This window comes from Juglans microcarpa x Juglans regia, chromosome 2D (genome assembly GCF_004785595.1).
Source record: "Juglans microcarpa x Juglans regia isolate MS1-56 chromosome 2D, Jm3101_v1.0, whole genome shotgun sequence".
Classification (NCBI taxonomy): domain Eukaryota; kingdom Viridiplantae; phylum Streptophyta; class Magnoliopsida; order Fagales; family Juglandaceae; genus Juglans; species Juglans microcarpa x Juglans regia.
Window position 1 is genome coordinate 27,941,449 of NC_054596.1, and position 24,258 is coordinate 27,965,706.

Consider the following 24,258-nt stretch of genomic DNA (forward strand, 5'->3'; position numbering starts at 1 on the left):
TGTAAATCCGAATGTGCTTCATTAGAAAGTTCCTAAAAACCCTATTTCGTGCTCTTGAGTGTGTGAGGGTTTCCATTTAGCCTTTAGGGTTTTTAGGTCAAAAATCCCTTCATTTCACTCATGTTGTAGAACAAAACTTGAAATAAGAGAGGTACACATGTGGGGATCGAAATCATGGAGGATATACATCCCCTACTATTCGGCTTCAAGGGTTCCTTGAGTTGAGAAGGTGACTTGTGTGTGTAAGACTAGAGAAAAACTGATCCCTACCTTGTCTATTCTTGACGGTGGCAAAATCCTCTCTTCAAAAGGAATCCTCCTTGTTTGGTTGAAAGGAAAGTGTGCGAAAGTATGAGAATCTTCAAGAAGAAAGTCTTGGGTGTGTGGCTCTCTTCCCTTTTTATTGTAATGCCCCGTTCTCGGAGGTCCGGAGAGTTAACTCTTAATACTTCATATCAACTTCAATAGCACAAATATAAAATCCATAAAACTCCATAAAATGTTAATCCAAATATCTAAGTTCTTGCACGGGGACGACAAAGAAATTCTTGATAACATAACTTAGAAATCCTCCAAAAACTCGAAAATATCCTTAACTCATCAAATCAAAATACCCGAAAAATAAATCAGTTTACTAACTACGACTTTCAAATAAGCACTTGTACCCTCTATTCCACTATGATCATCACACCTTGGTAAAACTTCCTACTCTTGATCTCCAGCTGAACCATCAAAATTATCTAAAAAAAATTATGGAGATAAGGGGTGAGTTATCAACAACTCAGTAAGCAAAGGACATATACTAGTGTATAAACATGAGCATTTTCACAGAGTTCAGAATGTAGAAACAAAACATTTCAGTATCAATATGCAAATCTCAAAAATACATATTATCAGAAAGTCTGAGCGACTTTTCAAACATTTTATTTAGAAACCAACTTTTCATATTCAAAGATTCCTTTGGCACAACGTGACTGAACTTCTTCATCTTATCATAACATATCAGAACATCATATCAGAACAAAGATCATGTTTAACTCCCGTGGTAGGGTTGTGCATCCTAGGGAAAGCCAAACAGAACATAAATCACCATATTGTCAAAGTGATTGCACTCAGAACAGAAAACCACTATTATATCCCGTGGTGGGCCAAAGGTCACTATTATCTCTCGTGATAGGGCCAGAGGTCACTATTGTATCCCGTGATAGGGCCAGACATCAGAGCAAAACAGAATCAGAATCAGAGTCAGAACAGAATCAGAAGGTCATGCCAAAAGTTTTTCAGAAATCACATCATATCAAAGTACAAAATATCTTCAGAACAAAACAGAATCATATCACAAAACATAATTTATGCACAAATTTTCATATTCACTCTCTTTTTCAAAGTTCATAAACAGAATATAAAAAATAAGCTCATGTTTACATCAGTCATGCCAGAAAAATACCTTATTCTTATACAGAATTTTCATGCATATGTAGAACAAATATCTGAGGTTGTTTTCAGATTTCTTTTCATAACGCAACATGCACATTTTCCAAAAAAGACCTCAGTTCATTTTATTTTATGCAAAGTCTAGCATAGGAACCCCGCTTACCTGGACTTCTTAGCTTATCAAAATTTTGCTCAAATCAATGTCGAGTCAACTATAAATCATCACCTATAAAATAATCACGTAATTCCATAAATTTTCAATCAATCACAAATTTACACCATTTAAGCATAAGCTTTTACTATATATATTTTAATTCTTCAATACCTAAAAATTCCATAACCTTAAAATATCCTCATTCTCTAAATTTTCTTGATATCAATCAACATTTAAGATAAGTACTAGTAAAAATTTCATTAAATAATAAATAAAAAAAATAGCCTTAATCATAATTTAAATGTTCAAAAATAAAATTACACACTATAAAAATAATTTGCTACCAATAGTACAAAATAAACATCCTATTTATTTTCTGTAAAAATTTCTTATACTTCCCACAAAGACCACGTAAAAACAGATTTAATATAAACATAATACCAAATTGAAACCACCCAATAATAAGGGCAATATTGTAATTTCATATCCAACAATATGAAAAACTAACTTTACATAGATTCTTGAGAAAACGTTGAATGCGTTTACGGTGCAACAATCGGTGAGGCAGGGGTGCGAGATACTCACCGAGAAGAGAACGAGAGACGCAACGGTAGTGCTGGGCGGAGGTCGAAGGTGGTCCACGCAGCGGCAAAGCACTGAGATTGAGAGAGAGAGAGAGAGATGAGAGAGAGAGAGAGAAAGAGAGAGTCTCGGAGAGGAGAGTTGAGTTCGGGGGTAGCTTACCGAGAGGAGAGCGACGAGCTTAGATGGAGTGCAGCGCCCAAGGATACTCTCTGTGCGGTGGCGATGACGTGGAAGAGGTTGGCGGCAGCGTCGCTAGGCTGGTTTGCGTCGAACGGTGTCAAGCAGAAAGGAAATTTGCTCTGTTTTCGGGGACTAAAACAGAGGTTTCTTTGGTGTTTGTTTGACCGTGGAGGAGGCAGGGTAGCTGGGCAGTGGGAGTTGTACCACAGTGGCTGAGAAGGGGTGCAACGGTGGTGGTGCAGGGACGGCGCTAAGGGGGTCGTAACGCAGAGGCAGCGGCGGGGCTACGTGGGGTTCACAGTTTGCCAACGAGCTAGGCGGTGGGGCTATCACACGGTGACTTGACTTACGGTTTCTGCAAGGGTGCACCCTCCACGGCTGGGTTGTGGAAAGGAGGAGATGTGCTCGGTTTATTGTTGATTGGGTGGACACTGGTGGCAGCAGCTGAGGCTGTGAAGGAGGTGGTGGCGCGCGGTGAGGTTTTGAGCCTAGGTGATGGCCGTTTACGGTGGAAGGATGGGCGTCGGTTTTTACGTGGAGATGGAGGTTGGCGTCGAACTAGGAGGACTGGGTGGTTCTTGCGACTGGTTGCAGCGACGGCACATGGCAATTCTCCAAGGTATAAGATGAAAGTGTATCTTTATATGGGTGATAAGTAAACCCTAAAGATTGAAAAAAAGAAAGACGTGCATGGGTAGTGTCATGCGTGGGGGAAAAAAAACTGGAAAAAAAAATAAATAATAAAATAAAATAATACTAATTATAGTGCAACCATAAAATTATACATTAAAGCAAAGAGTAATTTAAATGCAAATACTAATTAATTTCAAGAAAGCACATCAAAGTAAATTTCACAACTTAAGAATTATAAAATAAATCCAACGAGAAATCTAATAAATTTTAAAACAAGAAAAACAATATTTAAATTAATAAAAATAATCCTTCACTAAAAAAAATACACTAAAATACAGGGTATTACATTTATAGAACTTTCCCCAATCCCTCATTGGTTACTTGAAGCCCATTGCATGTAAGACAAGTGACCTTTCTTCCTTCTTCTCTTTAGCCAAAAATGACCCTTGGTTTTCCCCACCTTTGGATTGCATTGGGAAGGTAAAAGGCTTGTGGGTTGTGTGTGGGTCCTTCCTTAGCTGAATCCTTGTCTTCCATCTATGCCCCTTCACATTCTCAACTAAGTGCATTGTACATTAGGGCAAAGAGGTAAAACAACTCCAAGTCTCTTCCTTTTCCCAAGAGAGAAACTTTTCATGAGTGACACATGGCATAGGTGTGTGCCATGCCCTAGTTGTCCACTCTCTTTTCCACTTCCCAAGTTGATGCTTCATCTCCTAGTGCTACTTCCCTAGGTGACTCCTCATGTGCCATTAGTCTAAAGGTAACTAAAGTTACAAGTGGCAAGTGATAAGGTGCATTGGGAATGTGGTAGCATAAATCCTAGGGACATATTAATCCCTTGATATAAGAGTCCCTTCATCTAATCTTCTAGAAGCTTAATGCATGTTTGACACTTGGCAAAAGTCTGACAAATCCGAAATCCCATGTGCCCCCTTCGGTTTCCCATGAAACTTTTCTAGAAAAACTTTCTTCCTCTTCCTAGGCTTCCCATTCCAAGAAAATCTACCTTGGAACTAGAAATTAGGCCAAAACTATGGGTCTAGGCATGTGGAAATTGGTTGGCCGAAAATCCTTTAGTCTTCCTAGGTCCTTTTGTCTCTTGATTCTTCTAGAAGGTTTCTAGCATATTGACAAGTGGCAAATCCTCTAAGGTGGACGTGCAAGCCACCTCTTGGTGTTTCCCTACAATTCTCTCTCCCCTTAGCCAACTATCAAGTCTAGATTCATAGTGCAATACATGCATGACACACGGCACTAGTGACTAGGGTTTGGGTCATGGACCTAAAGCCATTGGGCTTGGGTTTCTAAATAGGGCTGGAAATTATAAGGCATTCTAGGGCCATTCCCTCTTGGGCTCAAGTTGTTAAATCAAAGATTCTAAGGCCTTCCAAAAATAACTAAGGCTCTTAAAATACTATGGCAACTAAGAATAAATTCCATGGTCCATGCTTAAGCAAGCTCAGGTCATCACAAGGAACCCTAGCTCACAAGTATGTCAATGAACAAGTATGAAAATGACGAAAAGATGTTTATGAAAGAAAAGGGTTATGAAAGTTTTGATGCACATGGTATCTTTTTGAAGAGTCAAATGCATAAGTAAAGTCTCATGTCCATGAATTCATGTTTAAGTTTGCTTACATATGCTTACAATATCTATTACATGTTATTTGTTTACTTAACTGAGATTTCTTGAAATCTCACTGTTGTAATTTCCACTACCATTCCCCTACTTGGAATGGTAGAAGTTGTGACAGGAATCCAAGAGGATAGAAATGGGGAAAGCAAGAAACCAGCTCCCCAGATGCCTAAGGAGTCTCTGGAGAGACGCGAGGTCTCTCAGGAGTCGTCGCTTTTAGAAAGGTTGGAACTTGCCGACCAATTCATCACTAAGGTGTTGTAGCTTTTTGAGCAACTAAGGTGGATTCTAAATCAGGACAAGACCAAGTAGGATCGGCCTCATGAAAAGACATGTTATGGGACCTCTTTGAGGAATGACTTATTTTGAAAACACTTGATGTATTAGTCCCTCATTTTGGGAGTCTCTCTTGAAACAATTAAGTCTTTGATGACATTTATGAAATTTCTGTTTTGAGATTTATGTGCTTCAGTACCATGATATCTGTTTTATTTATTGACCTAAGTTGACTTTCTACTATGATATATTGCATACTGCTAGTTATCATTAGGTGCATTGCATCTTAATTGTCATGTACGAGGGGTATATAGCCTTGTGTTACATGTTCTGATGCTTCAGTCTCCGTCAAATCCCAAGCGGGGGCTGAGGGCTTCACACCTATAATTGGGAAGGGCATTAGGTCATTCTTAGGGCATGCTGGGTTTTATAGGAGGTTTATTTAGGGTTTCAGTTCCATTTTTAAACCTTTATGTAAACTGCTCATGCATGACACTATTTTTCAGTGGACCACAGAACATCAAAGTGCATTTGACCAACTCAAAAACTTACTCATCACAGCTCCTATCATGCAACCCCATGATTGGTCCCTCCCCTTTGAAATAATGTGTGATGCTAGTGATTTTGTCGTAGGTGTTGTGCTAGGTCAACGTAGGAATAAGCTTCCTTATGCCATTTATTATGCTAGCAAAACCTTGAATGGAGCCCAAAAAAATTACTCCACCATAGAGAAAGAACTACTTGCAATTGTTTTTGCTTTAGATAAATTTAGAGCTTACATTATTGGATCACCTGTGATTATTTTCACTGACCGTGCAGCTTTAAAATATTTGTTGGTAAAAAAAGATGCCAAACCAAGACTGATAAGATGGGTGCTACTCCTACAGGAGTTCAACATCACAAATAACGACATACCCTCTGTTCTTGAATATTGTTTTGATCAAATAATTCATAGGTGTGTCCCAAATATTGACATACCCTCTGTTCTTACTGTTTTTCACACTAAGGCTTGTGGTGGACATTTCTCTACAAAGAAAACAGTTGCCAAAATTTTACAATCTGGGTTGTACTGGCCACAAATGTTTAAAGATGCCTTTGAATTCTGTAAAAAGTGTGAACCATGACAAAAATTTGGAGGAATAACTAGAAAGAACATGTTGCTCCTACAACCAGTTTTAGTTTTAGAAATTTTTTATTGCTGGGGTCTTGACTTTATGGGGCCATTTCCCTCATTCTTTGGGCATGTTTACATCCTAATGGCAGTGGACGATGTCTCTAAGTGGGTAGAGGCCATTCCATGCAAAAGGAATGATCACCAAGTGGTGCTTAAGTTTATAAAGGACAACATTGTGTCTAGGTTTGGCATGCCTAGTGCTATAATTAGTGACAATGGGACACATTTCTACAATAAACCAATGGAATCCCTCTTGCAAAAGTATGGGATTCATCATAAGGTGTCTACCCCTTATCACCCACAAACAAATGGCCAAGCTTAATTAGCAAATAGGGAGATCAAGCATATCCTTGAAAAAACTGTGAACCCAACTAGGACAGATTGGTCATTAAGGTTGATTGATGCTTTGTGGGCATATAGGACTGCCTATAAGACTATACTTAGTATGTCTCCCTATAGGTTAGTCTATGGTAAGGCATGCCACCTCCCTATGGAGCTAGAGCACAAGGTTTACTGGGTAGTAAAAAAATTCAACTTTGACATGAAAACCCAACTAGGACGGATTGGTCATTAAGGTTGATTGATGCTTTGTGGGCATATAGGACTGCCTATAAGACTATACTTGGTATGTCTCCCTATAGGTTAGTCTATGGTAAGGCATGCCACCTCCCTGTGGAGCTAGAGCACAAGGTTTATTGGGCAGTAAAAAAATTCAACTTTGACATGGAAAAAGATGGATCCTTGAGAAGGCTACAACTGTCTGAACTAGAAGAACTGAGAAGACATGCTTATGAGAATTCCAAGTTGACCAAAGAACATATGAAAGCACTACATGATAGAAGCATACTCAGAAAAACCTTTGAGCCAAATCAGCAAGTCTTGCTGTACAACTCTAGGCTTCATTTATTCCCTGGTAAACTGAGATCTCGTTGGAATGGGCCTTACTTAGTCAAAACAGTTTTCCATCATGGTGCAATTGAAATCATGAACCCACAAAATGGAAATACCTTCAAGGTAAATGGCCAAAGACTTAAGCCATTCTTGGGAAATTTTTTACTAGACACCTCAACCATTCCACTGTAGGATCCCACTGATAATGCAGATTGTTCAACTTAGTTGTAGTCTAATAGTTTAGTTTTTCTTATTTAGTTTAAAGTTTTTCTTCTTTTCTAATCTATCCTTTCATTTTTTTCCTTTTCTGCTCTCACTAAATTGTTCTATTAGGTCTATTTATTTTCTTCTCTCTTCCCTCTAAGTCCATTATTACTCAATCTTTTAAGTTTTGAAGCTCAGGTAATATCTTCCAACTTCTGTTTTTCCCTTTCCTATCGATTGCACACATTGAGGACAATGTTTAATTTTAGTTGGGGGTGAAGGGTGCAAACTACAGAAAAATACATGGTCTATATGGTGGCAAATTGTTTTTCAAAGATTTGAACACATTTTAGAAGTTTTAGCCTAGAAGGGAATTGATCATGAGTATATTGATCTTAAATGGTTTAGGAGTAGCTTTACTGAGAAATTCCTTTAATAAATTGATACTCGAGCAAAGGAAATAGTCAATACTTTGTTGACTGGCACACTGTCACCTCTGCAACCTAGGACATTTGAGAAGCTTTATTTTCTACTAAGACTACTTAATGTTGCAACTAACTAGGCTTTAATGAACCACATCTTAATGGTTTAAAAAGAAACATAAATGAAAGAGAGGCTAAAGTCTCCACTAAAGCAATTATTGCTTGAAAAAAAAGAAGAAGAGAATAATGGAGGAAAGGGACAAACCAGAGATCAATGAAAAAGAGAAAAAGTGCTTTTGGAAAAGGCTGCCTATCACCGGGATTGTTTAAAAAAAGAAACTTTTAAAGTGTGATAGCGAAAAAGCCAACAAACAGTAGTGGTTTTGAATTAAAAGTAATGAGAATCCTCTATGAGACAGATGTAATGCTGGAGTAGCCTGATAGAAGAAGACATGCAACTCTGGTAGCCTAGTCACACAGTGATCAGAGCTTGGGGAATGCATCTACATTATCTGTTTCCTTTGAGTAAGTGTCTGTGTATTGTACAAACTTTTGAGATAAGTTACACCCTGAGTTGTGAAGGTTAGATAACCCATGCTTTTGACAAGTCCTTAGTTGGCAAAACTTTTGAGTGTTAGTTCAAATAGCTAAAATAGTAACTTCCTATTGTACGTCGCTTCATTTGCTAGAGGCTAGCAAAAAGTTAGTTGGGGGGTGTGATGGAGTAAAAATAATGTATTAAATAAACATGAAGTTGAGGAATATCAGATTAAAAATATATGTTACATGCTTACATTAGAATAAAAGAGTAATTGATTCATGACCAAGCAAAACATGCTTTTTATTAAATTATTCCCACTTATGGGGCACGACCACACACGTCACACTTATATTTTGAGTAAAATCTCGACTGACTCTCCTCTCTCTCTGCTTTTCCCTCTTCATCCCTCACAACTCTAGCCTTCCAAATCATGCACTGCACGGAACAGTAGAGGATAACCAACCTACACATGGAATATTTGAACGGGGGATCTGAGGGAGCATGGGGGAGGGATGACTGGAGGATAAGAAGGGGAAAACAAGGAGCATTCGGGAGGTAGAAAATCAAAGAAGGGTTTTTAGCAGAGCAGTTTTTGGAGATTCCATCTTTTATTTTTCCTTCCTTTTCAATTCAAGCTTGATATGTTTGAGTTTCGCATGGTTAATTTCATATACACTATGTGTAAGTAATTTCCTAAACCTAAGCTCAGGAATCCTTTGAATGGGTTGCGTTTATGGGATGTTTGGCTTCCATTCTGTTTAGTAAAGTTGTATTTAGAGAATTTCTACCATCTATTGCATGATGCCGTTTTTAGGCTTCTCTTACCAACCCTTGGTTCATCATCGACTGAAGAGCACGGTGGATTCTTAGGTTGTGTAGGACTCTGATCTTTAGTAGCACTCTTAATGTCAGTATGGTATTAATTTGATGGAGGTTATTTCAGAAGCTACTCTATGAATGCATGAATTATAAACACTATCCGGACACTTTTATCTTGATTGTAATTGTGTTTGAAGGAATTAGAGAAGTCTCAAGTCCTCTTTTGAAACCAACCCATGAAAGGGAAACCTCTCGCTTAGGTGTTAGAAAAAATTCTTCTTAGACATTTGAAAGTTGTTTTAATCCCATTCTTTAATCAATTGAGTTTTCATTATTGTTGAAAGTAATTCAAAAAAATTCATCAAAGTTAGATACATTGTTTTAAAAGAATTATTTCTCAAAAATCAAAAATCTATTTTCTTGTTTTAAAAACCTGTGCAATATGGTTCAAACTCAATAGCCAAGAGTTTGGAGTCATTCTTTGATCCTTGTCACTATTATTTTGTTCCAAGTTCTTTTTAGTAAATAAGAACATCCTCATTCTAGTTGCAAGGGTATCACACTTCTCAAATGCTTTAATACTTGTGAATTCGATCTTGGGACTCTCCCTAGATAATAATTGCACACCTTCTGCACTTGGGAGGTATTTTAATTGAAGAGACATCATGTCACCCATTAGCGTTAGGTGCTACCTCGCTCTGGCATCCTTTCTAAAAAGATAGATCTAAGATATGCCCACGGTTCTTTGTCGACCAGGGGTTATCACTCCATTCTTAAGCACTCCATAGTGGACAGAGGAGTTCTACTAGGATATTCCCCCATCCAAGTATTTGGGATCGTGATAAAATATTTACATACTTTTCTTTGAAAAACTTTTTTTTCAAATGCATGCGACATGAGACTTAAGACATACTCCTTACACTTGACACGTGACACATGAAATGCTATGCACGAAATAATCAAGCGTAACATATTCAAATCATGGCATGATAACATAGAACACATGAAATATCAAAACAACTTCTCGAACATAGAAGAACATGCCTTGGCCGAAACATCAAAGGCCTATTAACATGGAGAAATTTCACTTTAACATGTTCCAAACTTGAAGCATAATAGATAAAAATCATGGCAAGGGTGAATCAAAGCATAAAATTATGACAACATCACATGAATCTGAAACACTTAACCCTGCAATAACCGAATCTTCATGGCACCTGAAATACCAACATAACCTCAAGCAAAACCGAAACATGTGCATGTGGATCATTTTCAATATGGAGCCAAAACATATAACCTTTTTCAAGATCTTATACAAAATCACAATAGAGTATTCCACCAAGTAAAGCATAGAATAACAATCAAAAGTAATAATAACAAAGAAAATATTTGCACAAATATATACACATGTTAACCAAACTAAGTTGAGTGATTACTTACTAAAATCCTTCAAGAAATCACTAGCAGGCTGTAAATGGAAGTAAAACTTCTTAGAACAAGGGTTTTGAACCCTAATCTGTGTACATGAGTGTGTGAGGTTTCTGGGGTTCATCACTTGCTGTTGGAAATGCCTCAACCTTTCAGCTCTAGGGTTTTCTGAATATGAAAACAATTCAAGTTCATGCAACCATGGCTAGGCCATGAACAGTGTGTGTGTTTGGCCGATTTTCTAGAGGATATAAGACCTCAAAGTTTCAGCTTCTCCTCTCCTTGGAAAATCCTAGATTATTCCAAGATGAAATAACCTTGAAATCATGTGTGTCCTTTGAAAATCTCAAACTCTTTGGAGATTCTATCATCTCCTTGAGTGAGGTATGAGTAGTGTGAAGAAAAGATAAGAAAACGAGGTCTTCACCCTGGATTTCTTCTTGCTCGGCGTTGTTCGCATAAAAATATATCTGCAAGTGCTCAGAATTATAACAAAGTGTTTTAAAGAAAATGGATATCGAACCCACATGGAATAATTATGCTATTAAGTATTGAAATTAACTAAATTAATTACTATTTGGAAAACCAAAATTTGAAGAATGGTTTATTAAATTGAAGAAAAGAACATTAAAATTAAGATTTTAAAAGTAATAAGAATAAATCTAGAGCGTTTGACTTCATCTATCAAATCCCACACAATTTATTCTTCCTTGTTATAGAATCCCAATTATCCCAAGTTGATGATAAAAATTCTTTAACTATTCAATATTTTCTCTTGAACACTACCAAAAATATCTCCAACTAATAATTTCATATCTCCATGTAAATTTAACTAATTGGAGACTCATTAAGTTCTTTAGATTTTTCTTGAAAATCACACTAGTCACGGTAAAGCATCTCTGCTTTCACTCAACTAATAGTATTTAATCCTAGAGCTTTAAACAAAAATCACCTCTCGGTCTCATTGCAATCCAAAAGATCGAACAATAATTAGTTAGAAAATTTTAAGCATTTATAACAAAAAATAAACACTCAATCATGAAAATATTGAAAATAAAATAATTTGGAATATAAATTGTGTGTTCAATGCTAGGCTACATCAAAGTTCTAGAAAATAGAATTAATTCATAACGAAATTAAAAAGAAAAAGAATAAAACTGGTGTTCTTCGTTGAAGTTGGTTGATGAAGCATGCGGCTCTTGTCTATGTCTTCCAGTTCCACCTTCTTGAAAGAACACTTAAAGAATAAATCTAGAAACTCTAAACTCAGACTCAGACTCTAAAACAAAAAACTAAGATTAAGAAGCAAGACTCCATATTCATCCCACGAGACAAGATTAAATAGATGTCAAAACTCAAATCCAGAAACAAAATAAATGCGGCTAAAATTGTAACCACCCAATCCTAAGATTAGGCCATACGATAAGTTTTATGTATTTTTCATATAACAATAAATATTCTATTATTATTATTATTTTATCAGATTTTACATTTATTAATTTTAATAGGATTATTATCATTTTGTTATTGGTATTTTACTATGACCCAATTTTTACAATAGCCCCTAGAATTTTGTTTTGAATTTAAATCTTATTTCTTCCTATCTCCACCCGTAAACCTCATCTCTTGATTTTATAATCCTAACCTCATACTCATCTTTATCCCCTAATTGGTAAATCCAAATTCTAGTGAAAAATCAACTCAGAAATCCTATCATCAATCCTCACTTTCCCTCTATAAAATCCCATGAAACTTCTGTATTAAATACGAAAATAGAGCTCATACTGCGCTTAAAACACCACCGTGAGCCACTGCTTCACGTTGAAACCACCGTAGTCACTTCAGCCGTCTAGACCATGCACAACCATGCATGCCACTAAAAAGAAAGTTCCACCACCGTGACCTCACTCCGCACCACCAGCCGAAGCACCACGTCGCTGAATCAACAGACCACATGCACGACAGCTCGCGTTAGGGAGCCATGAAGTCGAAGCTCGGATAACCACCACCCAACGTATGGAATCAACGGCCAACATCATCAAACCACCCCTAACCACTGTCGATCACCCCAAGGTGTCAGCACCACCCACGGTGCCAGAAACTGTCGGCCATCCTAGTCTTGTCTCACCCACTCCCTTCCGGTAAGCCCACTGTTGTTCGCCACCCTCACCTCCCTTTACACCCCTTGGTAAGCACCACAGCCTCCCTCCGAATCTCGTTCTCTCTCTCAGTGTCACACTACCCTTCCCATAGAAACTAGCAACATTGCCAACCACCTCCAGCCACCTAGAGCCGCCATGCATCTCTCCTCTCTCTCGGTAAGTTTTTCTCCATTACCACCCTTCTCTCTCTCCCCGTAAAATTTAGTTCTCAATCTAACCTTTCTCTCTCCCTCTCTTAGCGCCACACCACCCTACCAGAAGATCTATTCGTGCCATCGACCACTTCCGGCTACCCAGAATCGCTGAACCATGTTGCTGCCCTCGGTGAGCCCTCTATTTTTCTCTTGCACGACTTCTCCTTCTGGTTCTGTCCGTGTGCCTTAAACCTCCAAGAAGCATTGATTCACAACGGGCCCTTGGGCCTTGTGTATGTTGGGCTTGTTAGATAAACTTGTGTTTTAAAAAGTAAATTGGGCTTAGTCTTAACTTGTTTGGTGCTTAAATTTGGTGGGCTAATTTCCTTGTGGACTGAATTAGAAATGCACCATTGTGATAAATTTGTATTTTAAAATTGGGCTTGATTTTATTGGGCTTAATATTTCAAAGTTGAGTATATTTTTGTTAAATAAATATATTACTCATAAGCTTATTTTTTATAAGACCATGCTTATAGAATTTGAAATGTATTTTAAAGTATACTATTGAACCCATTATTTTAGTTAATATTCCCTTTGTCTATTTAGCCAGATTTTTAATAAAATTATTAAGTTATATTTTAAATAGAAATTAAGAAATATGTTAAGAATATTTAAATGATATTAATATTTATCAGATTTCTTATAAGATTGAATAATTATGTTAAGAAATGAAACCTATTTCAAGAATTGAAGTTTTATGACTTATTTAAAATAGCCCAAGTATTCTACTAAATTATAATATGTTATTAGTATTTAAGTAATTTAAAACATCAGGATTTATTGATTATGTTGTTAAACAAAAGATTTACTTGACTATCTTCTAGATTATGAATTTAATTAAGTAGGATATTAGTACATGTTGATTCTAGACAAATTTAGTGATAGTTAATATTCCATATAGGTGACGAGCTACAAAGTGAGATTCAAAAGGAGGTGCAGCGAGATAAGTAATTTGATCACAAATTAGGATCATCACAATTTAGCTTATATATAAGTATTATTCAAGTCAATTTGTTGACAGCCATTATTTATGCACCACTCATGTCATATGCAAACATGTCATCCAGCATAGCATACGATCATATCATTCCGCATCATGTTCAAATTTAGAAATTATAATTATGTATGTATTATGTCATGCATCTCATGTGCATAAGACACGTAAATAATCTTAAGTTCAAGTGCAAGATAAGATCAGATCAGTTAATCAGATGGCCATTCAGATGCATGGTACTAATGCAGTTCAGTTTCAGGGTGGATGTGCAAGCCACGGACTCAAGCATGGTCCACCATAGTATGCCAGAATACTATCAGCGGCTCCCCTCCCGAACGTGGGACGTGGGGCCGGTGCACAACCTCGCACATAGGGTTAAGTGTGTTGGCTAGTCAGATCAGTCAGTTAAGTCAAATCAGTCAGTTAATTCAGATAAATGAATCATGCATACCATAAACATCAGTATGAACAATCATGAATTTTAAACTCTCAGCATGAAAACTTCTATGAAAACCTTATGTTCATTACGTTTATGTTGTGATGAATTTCTTACTGAGTCTTCGACTCATTTTAGTTTATTTCATGTTTTTAAACTACCCAGGTGAGGATGATGAACACAAGCAAACAGGCCGGGAATAGAAGGAGCAGTTGATTTAGTTTCAGACCTTCTAGAATAAAAATTATTTTTATGATATAAATTTTATTCAGTTTATTCATTTAATATTTTTGGAAGTCATTTTATTAGATATTTTTCTACAAAATAAATCCTTATTTCATTTATTAAATATGAGATCTCTTGTCGAGTTTATTTTATGAAAAACACATGACACTCCTAGCCTAGGAAGGGAGTGTTACAACAATCTAGCTTGAAAATCAGGAAAATTGTTTCTAAAGATAGATGTTAACATATAAAGAAATTATCCCAAGAATATCAGAATTAACTAAAATGGAAGATTCTGTAATATGTGGCTTGAATTACGGAGTTGAGGAGGAATTGTTCAATCGAGTAGATGCCATGTGCACTGAATATAATTGGAGTGTAGGTCACAGATGAATGGGTGTAGAGGTCACAAATGAATGGGTGTGGAAGTCACTAATGAACGGGCATGAAGATCACAAAGGCCACACAACCCTCTCCTCGCCTACAAAGTGAAAAGACTCCCGACCGAGATGAAAGACTCCTCTCGCATTTTCTATTTGTGCCCACGATGTCATTTAGATTGGTCTTTTAAGTTGGTCGTTTAGACTAATCGTCCAATCTAACTGCCTAGAGCCTTGTCACCAAGTCTTCATGCCTTATGGTCGCAAGTCTCCTCGCCTACCAAGAGGTGAGTCTTCTCGACTACCGTGGGCGAGAGAAATCTCTTTGCTACCCACAGGACAACGCTCATTGCCCAAATCTAATCGGCTCTCTTTCATATCTCACTGCCTTTCATAGATCTGGATCTGTAGTTTCTTCTTTTTTACCAAAATGCTCTACTTTCACACTAAATCTTCTCATTCCTTCAAATCCAAGAAAATAAATAAAAATATGTAGAAATAAAATAAAATCAATAGTATTGAAGGGAAAATGACACTTTTCATATATAAAAGAGTAATAAAAATGATATAAAAATAACACTTATCAGGTATCATGATCCTTCCTTGAATGTAGAGAAGAATGGTTTCTTGTTTGTTTGGAAACAAAGTGTGAGAAAGTGAAGAAATCTCCAAGTGGTCATGTAAGAGAGTGGGAGAGGACGAGAGCATGTGAATGGTTCATGGGCTTTTGGGTTTGAGTGGATAGGGGCCTTGTTTCTAGATTTTGAGGGATTAAGAGAGGCCATAAAATCCACAAAGATGGGGCTTGAAAGGCTTACCTTAACATAATTGGGCTATGGATCAAACCTATACCATACTTGGCCCAAAAGGCCTTATGCTTACTAAGTTGAGTGTAATACCTTGGGTCTAAATAGTTAGGCCCATAGTCTTGTGTCCAAAAAGTAAGACCTAAAATTTTACTATCTTCCAAGTTGGGCCTAAGGCCTTCACTCTTACTAAGTTAGGCCTGATGGCCTTATGTCATTTTCATTGGAAGGCTTCAAACTTTATATCTCCCAAGTTGAGCATAAGACTTTTTAACATCTTAACCTTAGCTCATCACATCCTTATTGCATTAGGGCCCTAAAGTCTTATTGCCTCTCCTAAGCCTCTATACTAAAAAAGCTTGGACCCTTTGTAAACCATTCTTTGGGCCTTCTCCAATTCCATCAAATATTTAGCCCAAATTGCTTATCCCATTAATGTGGCAACCATCCAATATGCCATGTGTTATCCCCTTATGGGTCTCTTAGCTTCTTATCCTCAAAATTAATAAAGCACTAAAAATTCTCCAAAATAATATTACTAACCAATCAAGTTCCAAAAATTTCATTTTCATCAAAATCAATATTGCACTAGAATCTTCTACTAATTCTTCTAAAGCCAAAGTATATGGCCTTTTTGCCAACTCAAGTATCCAAAATTGATCTTATTCTAGAATAGGTCAACTCTTAATTAACTAGGATTAAGGCTACTAAGGTCAAGGCCTAAGGAGCTTTTTAAGCGGGGTGTTACAACAGTAGAGCAAAATGCTTACATGATTCCCATTGCTGCTAATACCCTTGCAAGAAAGAAGAAAGAAGGTCTATCAATTACAGGTCCCTTTCTTTTATTCTTTGTACCATCCTAGGAAAAAGCAACTAAGGTGCCCTATCTATCCAAGAATAAAGACTTGAAATTGTTGGATTTTTTGTGTATGTATTGGAGGACTTCAAATGGCTTGTTCTGGTAATAGACATACTTGCTGCAGTGGTAAGAAGCCAAGCTTTCATCACTGGAATATCGAGCTACAAATTTGTCTTAGTTCATGTTGAGTGGCTTATTGCATGGGAAAATCTGGAAATAATTAAGTACCTGCTAAACAATAGCACAATTGGTCATAATGTCATAAAGCACTTGAAAAGGGACCAGGAGGCAAATCAGAGCAACTTTCAAGATTCTATCAGCTTGGCTGAATTAGAGGAATCTAAAGGCAGTGATGATTATGTTGTTGGTCAACTCAACTGCACCTTGAGGACATGGTGCTTTGGGTGGGGTGGGGGTGGGTTTGTCACACTCCAATACATGAACAGTGGTCGAGTGAAGTTATTGTGGGCTTTGGTTCCTCCCGTTAGTTGTATTGGCATGTGGCCATTTCTTTTATTTTCAAGATAGTCTTGAGTCGGGCCATGACCCATTTACTATTGTTAGCCTTGATTGAACTGTCTTTATTTTTTGAGTTTTGTTAAGTTGGCCTAGGGCCCATTAGTTAGTAGAGGTTAGTTTAGCATGCCACAGATAGCACTAGAGATGACAAGTTTGAAAGATTATGTGACCAAGATGGAGGCAGGCCAGAGCAATAGCTATTACCTTACAGGAAAAAGTAAGAAGACCGTGGAGGAAATGAAGAATGGTATGAGTTTCTCCATATGGTAGAGGCCAACGACAAATATATTGTTGGACAACTCAAAGAAATTGAAGGCAAGAAGCTTAGCTTAGCTACAAAGGAAAGCTTGAAGCATAACCACACCTTGTGGGTAGGGTGCTTTGAAGGGGTAGGATTTGTCACAATCCTGTACCTCTACAGGAGTGGAATGGAGTCATTGTGGACTTTGTTTTGGGGTAATAAAGGGCTAGAGGTTTGGGTTCCAACCCCGTTGGTTATTTGTAGGCCCATGGTCCATTTATCTACTTTATGTTTAGCCTTTTGGCCTTTTGTTGGTTGGACTGGCTGTGTGATTAGCCGTGTGTTTGGCCTTTTGTTATACTTGTCGTTTCCGTGTGCTGGGCTTTGGCCCGTTAGTTAGTAAAGGTTTGACTAGCATGCAAAATCCTTAATAAGAAAGCTACTTTCATTTTCTTTCTCTCATCTTCATCTTATCTGGAAGTTGTTCCCCTCAAAGGATTTTGTTACTAGAAGAATTATAGCAAGTATTTGGGGTGTGTTACATACTGGTGAAGACAAAAAGAAGATGGGTCGTGGAGTCAATCGATAATGAAACATAGACAATATGATATGTTTATCCGTGTGAGTTGGTTTGTCAATCAGGTAATAGAAATTCTCTATTTTCTTGCATTTTAGACTCTTTTTAACAAAAACTTTAGATAATTCATGCATAATAGTCAGATAATTATTCTCACACTTTGCGTGGGTTGTCGACTATATATTAATTTAGATACTTCCAAAATAGTAAGATTTATTACCATATGGGGGAACGAGAGCACCACCTAAACAATTGTCCATCTCCCACTTCATGAGAACCCCTCCTCCCCTTGGGAGTTCACAATCCTCCCTTCCCTCCACCTCCTTTTCTTCTTATCTTCCTATCCATGTCTTCCTTTTATTTGTTGTTCCCTCTTTTGCTTGACTTCAGGTACTGTATCTTAAGTCGACTGTCTTTTGGCTACTGATGTAGGGGGATCCGAGTTCGAATCTGAGACCAATGACGCTCAGCTAACAAATGCGACGTTAAAAGCATTGGACTACTTAGAGAAGGTAGACCAGCGCAAAGTAGGCAGGAAGAGATAAAGATTTGGGCAAGAAGTGGCATATTTGGGCGAGGAGACTTAAGTAGGCGAGAAGAGATAAAGATGTGGGCGAGGAGAGTTATCTCTCAGATGGGCGAGGAGACTTATTCCTCAGACGGGCGAGGAGATTTATTCATTAGTTGGGCAATGAGACTTATCTCTTGGTTGGGCGAGGAGAAGTGAAGACATCTATATTTTAACTATAACTTTGGCTATAGGTGTCAGAATTACGCATATGACCTCAATCCAGAAAGCTATCTTCAGCATGCATGTTGTGGTTACATGCTTCGCCAGGTGGGTGCCTTGTCAACCCCAAAATTAGTCGTTTTTACATCCAAAGTGTCAATTTTAGTCAACCCTTTTATTTTTGGTTAATTCTCTTTTATGGTAATGTTTATCTTTAGTAATGATTTTATTTCGAATTCTTAGGCTATATCTTAGCTATAATTATCTTATTCTGTATTCTATTGTTTGGCCTTAATTATAGATTTGTCATTTTCCGTTAGCTATTTAAGCCCGGCTTGTGGGCTTCAAAGGGGATGATTGGTGTTTTTTTTTATAGTAAAACCTTAATTTCAAAGTTTCTCTCTGTTTACGATTTTTCTCATTCTCAATCTCTAGCTTCTATTGTTTAACTAGCCATCAGAATTATCCTCTATTCTGATTTGGCGTCAGTTGGCATCAGAGTTGTAGCGTTTTCCTGAGGTGAATTATCATCAGTTTGCATGGCTGGTGGTAGAGGTCATGGTCGACGTGGACAGGTTTCGAATGAGGAAATTCCTCCCTGTGATCATAACGTACAGGATGCGATGATTGCATCAGATCGACCTTGTTCCGAGATCAAGTTTGCCAAATCGACCTACGTATTGCCTTAGTCCTAAAGAATCTGAATAGTTGTAGCGTCAGGTGGTGGAGTTATTAGAGAGGGGCTACATCTGTGAGAGCATAAGCCCATGTGCAGTCCTTGCCCTACTAGTATTGAAGAAAGATGTTTCCTGGCATACGTGTGTTGACAGTAGAGCAATCAACATAATCACAGTGAAGTACAGGTATCCCATTCCACGCCTAGATGATATATTGGATCAACTATCTGATTCTAAGGTCTTCTAAAAGATTGAGCTTAAAAGTGGATACCACCATATCAAGATAAGGCCTAAAGATGAGTGAAAGATAGCGTTTAAGACACAACATGGGTTGTATGAATGGATGGTCATACCTATGCAGATCAGTCAAAGATAGACAATGTCTTGGAATGGCCCAAACCTAAGACCTTGCACAATGTTAGGAGTTTCCATGGATTGGCGTCCTTCTACCGCTAGTTCATAAGAAACTTTAGCACTTTGATTGCCCCTATCACAGAGTGCCTCAATAGGCGTGACTTCCAGTGGTCTAAGGAGGAAGAGACCATTTTTCAACTGGTCAAGTTGAAGATGAGAGAGGCACCAGTCTTAGCACTTCCAGATTTTGATAAGGTGTTCGAAGTCAATTGTGATGCACCTAGGGTTGGCATTGGTGGTGTTTTGAGTTAGGAGGGGCGGCCAATAGCTTTTTTTAGTGAGAAGCTGTCAAGGTCGAAGAAGAATTATTCCACTTAAGATCTAGTGTTCTATGCCATAGTTCAGTCCCTGAAGCATTGGCATCACTATCTGGTACGGAGGGAGTTCATCCTTATCACTGACCACGAGGCCCTAAAGTACATTAATGACCAGCACAAGTTGAGCAGGCAGCATGCTAAGTGGGTAGCATACTTGCAAGAGTTCACATTTTTGCTAAGGCACCAATCGGGAAGCTTGAACCGGGTTGCAGACACGTTAAGCCGACAAGTGGCACTCCTCACCACCATTAGTACTAAAGTAGAGAGGGCTTTGACACTTTTAAGGATTTGTACACCGGAGATTCGTCCTTTGAAAAGATTCTTAAGGAAGTAACAAAGGGAAGGCAAAGTGATTTTCTCTTGCACAACAGATTTTTATTTCGTCGCCTCCAGTTGTGTATCCCAGACTATTCCTTGAGAGAGCACATTATACAAAAATTTCATGGCGAGGGACACTTTGGGCAAGAAAAGACTTTGGCTTTAATCGCAAGGTCTTTTCTCGCCACAGATTACTACTAGCCCAAGTTGACCAGTGACGTGGCACGATACGTGGCGAGATGTTTCGTGTAGCAGAGAGCGAAGGGAACCCTCACCAATGTTGGCCTTTACACTTCATATTTTAACTATAACATTAACTACATGTGTCAAAATCGTGCATATAACCCCAATCCGAAAGGCTCTCTTCAGCACACACATCGTGCTTACTATGCTTCGCCTAGTGGGCCCCTTGTCAACCCCAAAATCAACCGTTTTTACCTCCTAAGCATCAATTTTAGTCAACTCTTTGATTTTTGATTAATTATCCTTTATGATAATGTTTATCTTTAGTAATGATTTTATTTCGGATTCTTAGGCTAGATCTTAGTCATAATTATCTTATTCCGTATTCTATTGTTTGACCTTAATTACAGATTTGTCATTTTCCGTTAGTTATTTAAACCCAGCTTGTGGGCTTCAAAGAGGAGGATTGATTTTTTTTATATAGTAAAACCTTAATCTCAGAGTTTATCTCAGAATTTCTCTGTTTGCAATTTTTCTTAATCCCAATCTCTAACTTTTGTTGTTTAACTAGCCGTTAGAATAATCTTCTATTGTGATCCGGCATCAACCACCTACTCCAAGCACGCATACAACAACCAACCTCACAGCCTCGATCTGACGCCCCTACCAAGGTGTCACAGTTTCACATAGTTTGTAGCCCACCTTATCAAAAATTCCTCAGAAGGTAAAAGTGATGAAAAAGATGTAACTTTTTTCTTGAAAAATGCCACCAAAAGTTTCAGAAAGATGAGGTTACAAAAGTCATCAAGTGCTATAGAAGTGATAACTGTAACACTATGTGAAGAACATAATAACATTTTGATGAGTGAAGGCAAATGTAACATGCGAAAGACTTCAAGGAGTTTTTTCCTTCTTTCCCGCAAGAATCATTGAAATCTGGAGGCCTCTACTAAATGCTTGATTGAAGAGCAGGCGTGTTTGGAATTCAGATACAAATGGGAACCAAGACAAAATGGCTGTGGGCATGAAAATTATCAGCCCCATTATATATTCGTATCCTCTCGCTAGCTCCTTTATTGATTCCCAGAATCCAACTCGGTTCAATAGTGTCCTGCATGCTTGCCCAATCTTGGAAGAACAAAACAAAACAAAGCATCAAGTAAGTAAAAATGTCTGTGTCCAAAATAAATATCTTTCCAAGAGAAAACCACTAACGCTCATGGGCTGATATAACATATGGTCATGTAGGTTTTGGAAGCAAAGCTTTCAAAAAATGTGGCTGGATAACACATAACCACAGTTCAAATACTTAAACAAGTTCATTCAAAAAGATTCTAGGGCCAGAAGGGAATGAGTAAAAATAAGACAATTTTCATGACCAGGGGAAGTACATGAAAGAAAAAGCAGCATATGTTGTCATTGAAAGATTATTTGTAAGATTCTCAAAAGAATAATTAAGAGATTGAACAAAGTCGGATCTTTTGAAGACAAAGGCTTAGTAGATATTAAAACTCACTATATATTTTATTCTCCCCTTTTTATATAGGAATATATTTTATTCTTTCTACTTTAAGATCATGCAGAACTTTAAACTTACAAGAACAAGGGCCCATCCTGTGGGCGTGAAGGCAAGGATAGCAGCAAACAAATCTGACACGGTGAGTCCACATACAACAAATAAGACAGTCATGACTGATATGAAGCCAAGGAAAAGAAGGGCTTTGAGAATCCTGAACATGAGCTGAAAGTCGGTTCCAAATCTTCGCCTACCCATTGATACCATCTGATAGCAGAGCATTGGAAGAACACAGCGAATTACTAAATGATCACTTCTGCTTCCACACTAATAATGTAAACATATATCCAAAATGAAGGTAAAACTAGGAAATAGTATAAGGAAAAAATTGCACACATTGCATCTGTAACCCATTTTTTTGTTCCTTTTATCTTTAACTCTGTTTCTAACCATAACCTGGTTAAGAAAGAAATATAAACAACTTTACTTTTATGGGCAAGCTAGCTAAACAAATCCTTTTAAAGCACTTTGAGATGCATTTAATTCACAAATTGTTAATTTTTTTAATGAATTATTTCAGCTAGAACAGTTTTATTGAAGCTTTTACTTTGACTGCATATCAGTCAGTTCAATTTACGTGTACCTTTAAGACAAGAAGAGCAGTCACCATAACCAACCAAGAAAGTGCGTAGACCTACAATGAAAATTTATGTAAAAATCAGAAGGTTGTAAGCTGGTATTTAAACCTAAATTAGAAGTCCAACAAGAGAAACCTAGGGAAATTTACCAGTATGCTCTTGCTGTGATGAGTTATATCAAGGTGGTAGACAATTCCATACTGGTAAACAAAGAAGCGAAATGAAAGTATTATCTCCAGCACTCTCCCCCTGATATTTGTGTGTTTGAGGTGTTCCTGTTCTTCATTCCACCATGATTCCCAACTTTTATCAGGTGCAATCCCAATACCGCCACGATTTCCCATCCATCTCTTCCAGTCTGTCCAATCATCTACTGTCTTTTGCCAGTCAAAACCAGATGGATTGAACAGGAAAGGAGCAAACAACCAAGAAGCCACAAGAAACCACATAGAGATAGTGACAAACAAATAAAGATTTGAACTTCGATATGATTCCCCATAAACTTCATAGACGACCAATAGAATAAAAAGCTCCAACCCCTTCACAAAGTGACTTCGGGAATACATCCTGTAGTTGTCAGCAAACTTTGCATGAAAAACAACAAATCCACGGCCTGTAGCACGATACTTGGAACCTCCATGCAAGATTGTTCTTCCATAATAATGTGCTTTTGTCCCAAGCTGAAATGTAAAGAATACAGATGCCAGCTGTAGCTGCATGATGACAAAATCACCAAGGGCAGTACGAAATCCTTTTTCCAGGCCAATTTCCATAACCATGGGCAGAACTAGCAGTAAGCCCAATTGAAAAACAGATTGGGTAGCCAAAGCCTCTTCAAGAGCCTTGCTATGTCGTATGCTTGTGTTCTCGAGAATCTCTCTTTCCACACCACTCATGACCATGTACAAACGTCCATATAAAAACACATATACAGTAAGCACGGTCACCTGAAACAACAAAATGTCCAAATCAAGCCATGAAGGTATATTTCTAGAAAACATGGTGGGTTTGTGGAAAAGCACTATAGTGGCACCTACCATCTGGATAATCTCTCTGCTACCCTAAAGGCATCATTACTAAAGCACCTAATAACATCCATATTCAGTTGGTGGTTTTAAATTCCCTTTTTGGCTCAAATTTTACTATAACAACTCATTAAACACAAGGAAAAAAAAAAACAGTTGAAACCTACATATGAGCCCCAGTTCTTTTGAAATATTAATGTTTATTAGCATCTTTGGAAAGAGTTTTACCACATTACGACCAAGGGTTCATTTTACGTACACAGCCATCAACATCTTTAACAAATGTAGTACCAATAAAGAGAACCCATCGACCCGAAGTAAACTGGTGACAAAATATGCAAGCTCATTGTAGTCATGTGTAGTTACCATATTTTGAACTACATGAGCATACTAGAAAGAAATTATGTAAATAAAATTAGTTTGGTTAACTTACCATACTACTAAAATAGAAACCCACTGTTGTAAAGTAGAATGACAACATCCTATAGAAGTCAAATCGTCGCCCGAGACGATAAACATCACGGCTAAGTGTCTGCTCTCCATTTCCATTTGCAACCTTTGCCTCAAAAAGAGATATTTGATTCATTCCCACATCACGTCCCTTACCAACTTGGATGTACTCATGATGGGTTATAAATCCCCCACGCAGAGTTGAATTATATCC

At 37.7% G+C, this 24,258-nt stretch overlaps 1 protein-coding gene across 1 annotated transcript in view; it reads right to left on the minus strand.

Annotated features, from left to right (window-relative positions):
• Window positions 1-21,147: 21,147 nt before the first annotated feature.
• Window positions 21,148-24,258, minus strand: part of LOC121249838 (callose synthase 7) — a 33,755-nt gene continuing 30,644 nt past the window's right edge. Inside the window, exons 38-42 of the mRNA XM_041148651.1 lie at window positions 24,028-24,257; window positions 22,719-23,516; window positions 22,575-22,625; window positions 22,013-22,198; window positions 21,148-21,543 (exon numbers count right to left, since the gene is read on the minus strand). Coding sequence (XP_041004585.1) covers window positions 21,310-21,543; window positions 22,013-22,198; window positions 22,575-22,625; window positions 22,719-23,516; window positions 24,028-24,257 — 1,499 coding nt within the window. The 3' untranslated portion in view covers window positions 21,148-21,309. The remainder of the gene's footprint in view (window positions 21,544-22,012; window positions 22,199-22,574; window positions 22,626-22,718; window positions 23,517-24,027; window position 24,258) is intronic.